The 7,436-nt window shown below is 38.2% G+C and overlaps 1 protein-coding gene across 1 annotated transcript; it reads right to left on the bottom strand.

The window, feature by feature from the left end:
• Nucleotides 1-1,677: 1,677 nt before the first annotated feature.
• Nucleotides 1,678-3,993, bottom strand: TLR10 (toll like receptor 10; the record flags this gene model as incomplete). Its single annotated transcript, XM_080688450.1, is given in 10 exon segments — nt 1,678-1,767; nt 1,770-2,909; nt 2,913-3,020; nt 3,023-3,127; nt 3,129-3,144; nt 3,146-3,308; nt 3,311-3,608; nt 3,610-3,645; nt 3,647-3,690; nt 3,693-3,993. Coding segments are annotated over 10 exon segments (2,301 nt in total).
• Nucleotides 3,994-7,436: the final 3,443 nt, after the last annotated feature.

Genomic DNA, 7,436 nt, shown 5'->3' with positions numbered 1-7,436 from the left:
GAGAGAGAAACACATCAATGATGAGAGAGAATCATTGATCGGCTGCCTCCTGTATGCTCCCTGCTGGGGATCGAGCATGCAACCTGGGCATGTGTCCTGACCAGGAATCAAACCATGACCTCCTAGTTCATAGCTCGATGCTCAACCACTGAGCAACAATGGCCAAGTTTGAGTACAATTTTTCAAATGACTACTGGCCTAAGGAATTCATAAGGAAATAAAGTAGATGTAGACCCAATTTTATCCTGCTTTGGAAATTAGTTATGTTAGATTGAATGTGATAAAACAGATATTTTTGTAAGTCAAGAACAACCAAATATTGACAGTTTTACATGATTCAAGCTATACTCAGGAATCCTTCAATTCTGGGTTCTCGGTCTTCTCACCTGGCTTTAGCTTATTGTTGATCTTCCTGTCCAGCTTCTCAGAATTTACCTTCAAATTCCACTATCTGTCCTGAAGCCAGTTGAGTCCCCGCTAAGTTCCTTTAGTTAAACCAACATCCATTTCATACACATTCATTGAATAACTTCTCTGAACCAGGGATTGAGCAAATTGCTGCTGATAGAATGGCAGAGGGAAGTCTGTCCTAGCCTTTGAGTCTAGTGAGAAATGGAAACTTTAAAAGCATATATTATCAGTTTGGTGACAGAAATACATACAAAATGTTATAATCTAGTGTTAATCAAGGAGCATCAAGCTTGGGAAAAGAAGTAAGGAAGGTTTTAAAAAAACAGTTGACATTTGGATTATGCCTTGAAGAATATATAAGATTTGCTGAATGAACCAAGGTGGAAAGGTATTACAGGTGATCACTATACCAAATGCTAGAGCCTTGGGGGCCTGAATGAAGAATGAATGCTCTGGGAAAGGACCAATAACTTGATAGGGCTCAATGATAGGATGCAAGGAGGTGAGAGGAGATTGGTGTTAGATCTTAAAGGAGCATGGCATTTTCTTCCTTTATCATGTGGGTGAGCCACAGTAATTTTTCTAATCAAGGAAATAAGATGTTTTGAAATATAATTTTGCAAAATTTAGGAAAGTTTGTTTTTCTTTAATGATTTGTGAGACTAGAAGAGAAGAATCAAGCAAAATTAGTAGGATAGGTAAGCTTTAAAATGATCTTTGTTGTTTTTTTTCTACTGATAAAAGAAATACAGAGTCATTCTAAGCAACTCCAACATTATAGAAATATACAACATAGAAACCAAATGCTCCCTATGATCCACCCCCCCAAACCTAAACCACTGTTATATACCAAAATGCTGGTATAGATTCCTTTAGACTTTTATTTCAATGTATAACCCATCATATTAATATAATATTTTACCATACTAGTAAATATAGAGCTACCCCATTTTTTAATAGCTGTGAAATATTCTATTGCATTAATGTACTATAATGTATGGAATCAATGCTTATTTTGTGGACATTTGAGTTGCTTTCTAATTTTCATAATGATAAACAATGCTGCGATAAACACCTTTTTACATGAATCTTTGTAAACCTGTGTTGCTGTAGGTTACATTCTCAGAAAACCTTTAAGGAATTGACACAAGGAAATGATCATTTTTCATTTTAACGGATATTGCCAAATGGCCATCATAAAGGTTGTATCCACTTATATCCCAACAATGTATATGGACCGCAGTTTCTCTAAGGGAGGGTGGGAATTTATAGGCAGCCTGTTCTTATCAGAGAGATTTCAGAACCTTGAGACTCTTTATTCAACTCCCTGAATGTCTGGGGTTCACACATGGCTCTCTAGTTTCTAATAAATTAACATTAATAGCAGCTCGAAGATGTGCCAAAAAAAGTCCACATTTACGTCTATCCTTGGGCCATTCTAAGTATGCTTTCTTTTCCATGAGAGCTTTCAGCTTTGGATACCTAGTAGGAATGCAATAGAGTGGAGTGGGTTCCAGTAAGATAAGAATTACGGAATGAGAAGTTTCATGGAAGAGATTGTGGTGGGCAAAGTAGAGTTCATAATGGCACCACTCACTCTGGACAAAGTGGGGAGACAGAACAAAGATTGACTTATGGCTTTTCTCAATGCAGTTTTGAATATTTTCAGTAACTGTCTTGCCAGGGTCAAAGTTTCCCTCATGAAAGCAAATGAAGACAGAACCATCTTCTTTCTCTAGATTGGGGATCAATTCGTGCTTCACCCAGGCAGAAACACGCTCACTGTATGAAATAAACAAATGGAAGTGGACTTTTCTCTTGCGTTGTTGGGTTGTCTTCCTAACCATGAGCCATGTCTGTGTCCACTGACCTAGCATCCTGAGATACCAGGGCAGATCAAAGTGGTGGCAGCAGAAGGTCATGGCTATCCCCAGAACTAGTATGACAACCAAAATAGTGACAATCAACAGAACTGTGTTGCAGAATAATTCAGGAAGGCAAACATCCTTTAACTGAGTCCCCTTTAGATTCAAAGGGTTTTCACAGATGTATGAATCTGACCATCCTACCATCTTGCCCTTTAAATATTTTTCGAGCTGAATGAAATCTCTTAATTCACAAGTACACAGGAATGGATTTATTCCTGCATTTAGAGTCTTAACTTCCTGGCAGCTCCGAAAAAACTCCAGAGATGGGCTGAGAATTAAGTTCATTTCAATGTTTAGAACTGAGAGTTTTTTGAAATGACTGCACCCAGGAAGATCAGTTAGGAGGTTAAATGCAAGATTAAGCTCTTGCAAAGACTTCAGATGAATAATCTCTTTAGGGACAGTTTGAATTTTGTTATTTTGCAGGTCAAGTGTTTGAATACTTGTAGGCAAGCACCTGAAAACAGAATCAGCAAATTTATTGGATGACAGGTTCATGGTGATCAAGGTTTCTGGCCAAAAGCAATTTTTATTTTCATGTTGTAACAGATTTTGGCTTAGATCTATGAGCTACAAGGATGTGTTGTTAGCAAAGTAACTCACTAAGGACAGTGTCTCCAATTTATTACCCTTAAAACTGAGAGTTTTCAAATGAGGCAAATGGATAGGTTTTTTAAAAATAGTTCATCTGTTAAGATATTATTAGCAAAATTTAAATATTGGAATCTTGTGGGATAAGTAGGGAATAATATGTGTAGCATTTGTGCATCTGATATTGTCAGGTTTTCTTATATCCATTTTGTGTAAGCAAGTAGACACTCTCCTGTGGAATATAAAAATGGACATGATCCAGTTTTACAGTTCTCGTTACAGTATTTGAGTAGTCAAATGAATTGTGGTCAAGATAAATTGTACCTCCAAGACTCACATGCCGAATCTGGAAATATTCTACTGACGTATGCCAAACACATTGAAGATGAGGAGAAGTTCATCCCAGAGTAAATTAACTTTATTAAGTAACAGGATAGATGTCTCAGAATTCTCTGAAATAAGATTTTTTTTAGTTCCATAACTTGCAAACTGGTCTTTGCCACCTATATTTGTCATTTCTAATATTTTTGAAGTCTTGATTGCATCAAGCAAAAGAACCCAGAAATTTGTGTCCATTGGTAAAACTATGTAAATTTTTGTCATATTCAAGATGGGCAGGCTGCCTTCTTCATAATTAGAAAGAGTTTTCGATCCTAAAAAGACAGAATTTAGATACAAAATAAGGGATTTTCTGGAAATCTGATTTTTTTTTTTTTCGCCCCAGTCAAGCCTAGGATTTCCAGGTGAGACATGGTGCCATCTCCTCATGGATAGGCATCGTGTCAAAGTCATTGAAAGAAAGATCTAAATGTCTGACACCTGCCAGTGCATACCAAGTTACAGTCCTTAGTCTGCTGTAAGACAAATCTAAATAGTTTAACTCCTTGTTAAATTCAAAGGTCTTGATATCCAGCTCCTGGATTCTGTTATGGCACAGAATCAAAACTTTCAGTTTAGAGACAGAACGAAAATCCGAACTCTGGAGTTTGAAAAGGAGGTTGTAGGATAAATCCAGTGTGGTTGTGGTTGGAGTCAGGTCTGAAGGAACCTTTCTTAGAGACATGTTGGGGAGCAGTTGGTAGTCAATTCCCTTTCTTCTGAAAGGTTTGAAGTCCAGCCAGGCACTGACATGACAATACCACAGAATACATAAATACTTCTTATATGCTTCACTGTAATTTCAAGAATTTTATTATTGGTTCCCTCATATGAATGATGAAGATGAGTTCAAAATCCTAGAAAGACAGCAAGTAATGTTAAATGGTTATGTGGTTTGTTAAATCCTGTAGGATTTTTTAAATGCCAACATATGAGTATATTAACCAAGAGTTTGGAATAGGGTCCCAACATGTATATTGAATCTTTGAACTTGATCTCAGAGCTTGGCTCAAGGATTTCCAAGCCATTTACTGTGCCACATCTCCATCCCTGGGGCAAGTCAGGATCCCCAAAAGGGAGAAATAGGATAGTTGGCAGAAGTGCCTCTCTCTTAGTTCAGCTTAGGAACTTTATTGCCAGGACATACTTAACATCCTCTCTCATATTATCTTTGAATAGCCTAGAGGCTTTAAGAAAATTGAAAGTAATTTTTTATTTTGTTTTTAAAAATATTTTTATTGATTTCAGAGAGGAAGGAAGAGGGAGACAGAAATAGAAAGAAACATCAATGATGAGAGAGAATCATTGATTGGCTGCCTCCTGCATGCCCCGTATTGGGGATCAAGCCCACACCCAAGCATGTACCCTTGACCGGAATTGAACCCGGGACCCTTCAGTCCACAGTCCGATGCTCTGTCCACTGAGCCAAAGTGGCTAGGGCTCACTAGTATTTTTTTTTAATTTCTTTATTGATTAAGGTATCACATATTTGTCCTCATCCCCCCATTCCCATCCCAAACCCCTACCCTGAAAGTAATTTTTAAAAGACTATTTTTTAGAGCAGTTTAAGATTTACAGCAAAACTGAGGAGAAGGTACAGAGATTTTCCCCCCATGTCCCCCTACTCCAACACATGCAGAGCCTCCCCCACTGTCATCATCCTCTTCCAGAGTAATACATCTGTTAAAATTGATGGACCTACATTGACACATCACAATCACTTAAAGTCCATAGTTTACATTATGATGTACTCTTGGTTTTGTACAGTCTATGAGTTTGGGCAAATGTATTATCACATGCATCCATCATTATAGTATCATACGGAGTATTTTCACCCCCTAGAAATCCTCTGTGCTATGCCATTGTATCTACACACACACACACACACACACTCACACCTAGGCAACCACTGATGTTTTTATTGTCTCCATAGTTTTGTTGTTTCCAGAATATCATATAGTTGGAATCATACAGGATGTAGCTTTTTCAGATTGGCTTTTTTCACTTAGTTATATGCATTTAAGTTTCCTTCATGTCTTTTTTTTTTTTTTTAATGTTTTTGGGTGGGTTTTTTTGTTTTGTTTTTTAATATATTTTTATTGATTTCAGAGAGGAAGGAAGAGGGAGAGAGAGAGAGAAAGATCCATGGTGAGAGAGAATCATGGATCGGCTGCCTCCTGCAAGTCCCCCACTGGGGCTTGAGCCTACAACCCAGGCATGTGCCCTTGACTGGAATCGAACCTCGGATCTTTCAGTTCACAGGCTGATGCTCTATCCACTGAGCCAAACCGGCTAGGGCTCTCCATGTTTTTACATGGCTTGATAGCTCATTTCTTTTTAGTGCTGAATAGTATTCCATTGTCTGGATGTACCACAGTTTATTTATTCATTCACCTACTAAAGTACATCTTAATTGCTTCAAAGATTTGGCAATTATGAATAAAGTAATATTTTATCACCTAATACTGTGTTCCCCTTAGTTAATGTTATGAAGTTTCCTTAATTTTTATATTTGCAGACATAGAGAGTCCCTGGAGCTATCTGACTTTCAACAACACTTACCAATATACATGGAAGGTCCAAAGTATAGAAATAAACAGAATGGTTCCTGTCCTTATGCCTCTGTATGTCTTCAGGTTGTTGCAAAAGCAATCTGGATCACTACCAAACAACAATTACACTGATAAAAACATTTCCCATTTCTTAGTGGCTTTCTATGTGCCAGGATATACTGAATCCTTCATATATATCATCTCGCTTATTTATCACAAAACTCAATGAGGGAAGTATTATTTCTTGCATTTTACAGATAAGGAAGTCATGGATGTAGAATTCTGAGGATTTTGAGAAGAGTCAGGCTTCAAGTTGTTTGATTAGACACAGAACAGAAGTGGTTGGAGAACCAAGATTTTCACAGTATTCATTATTCAAGATATTTATTAGGTACCTACTCTGCCAGAAATTTCCAGGCACTGGGAATATAGCACTGAATAGACCAGATAGAATTTCTGTTCCTATAGAGCTTACATTTTAGAAAGGGGTAAGAAAAGAGAAACTATAAACAAAAATAATAAATTTATATTGGAGGTGGCGATAAGAACTAGAAAGAAAAATAACTTTAATATAAGGGGGAATAGAGTGACTGGGGAGTGATATTTTGTATAGGAGAGTCAAAAAGAGTCCCTCTGATATTGTGGCCTTCATGTGGAGACCAAAAATGAGTGAGGGAGCAGGACACTTGGTGTCTGGGGAAGAGTATCCTGGAGAGAGAGAATAGCAAGTACAAGTTCAAAGACCTGGTGTACAAGCATGCTTGGAAAATGTGAGGAGTGGCTAGGCTGGAGTTGGGGAAGTGGATTGAAGGGGATCTTGTAAGGACTCTGGATTTTCCTCTGATTGAAATAAGAAATCAGTGGAGGATTTAGGATAGAGGAGTCACTAGTTCTGATGTACATTTTAAAGAGTCCTCTGCCTGTCAGGTGGAAATAACTGAAAGAGTGCAAGTCTGGCAGGAAAGACCCCCTGGGACACTATCAAGTAATTGATGCAAGAAAGAAGGCAATGGGGGAGGTGGTGAGAAGTGGTTAGATTCTAATATTAAATTAGTAAACTCTTCACCTTTATGTCCTCCCACACCAGGACTCTATATCACCAAGGGAAGGTAATTAGCGGTGGTGTGAGTTTTCCTGCTTCAACTTACATCTGTCCAATACACCTTAACCCTCAATCCAACCTCAGACTAGTCACTCCCAGAGACAAGCAGGAAGAACACGGTATAGTGAGACTTCTCTGTACTGTTCATGTGGAACATAGTTCTGAAAAGTTGTGCATGCGTGCGTGCGGGTGTGCATGCGTGCATGTGTGTGAGAGAGAGAGAGAGAAAGAGAGAGAGAAAGAGAAAGAGAGAAAGAGAATGTGCGTGTGCTTGCATGCACCCATGCAGGTGTGGTGAGGGAACAAAACTGGCATAACTAAGACAACAGGACACCCTACTCCCACCTGGATTTTCCTTTCTCTAGAACCTACTCAACTTTGGGGTTTTTATAAGTTTGTTGGTGGTTGTTGAAGAAATTCTAGAAGACATATGGATATTTCCCTACGTAACTGAAACTAGCTTATTAAACTGTT

The sequence above is a fragment of the Plecotus auritus genome (assembly GCF_963455305.1).
Source record: "Plecotus auritus genome assembly, chromosome: 1".
In the NCBI taxonomy this organism is placed as follows: domain Eukaryota; kingdom Metazoa; phylum Chordata; class Mammalia; order Chiroptera; family Vespertilionidae; genus Plecotus; species Plecotus auritus.
This window is presented reverse-complemented; position numbering and strand designations above follow the sequence as displayed.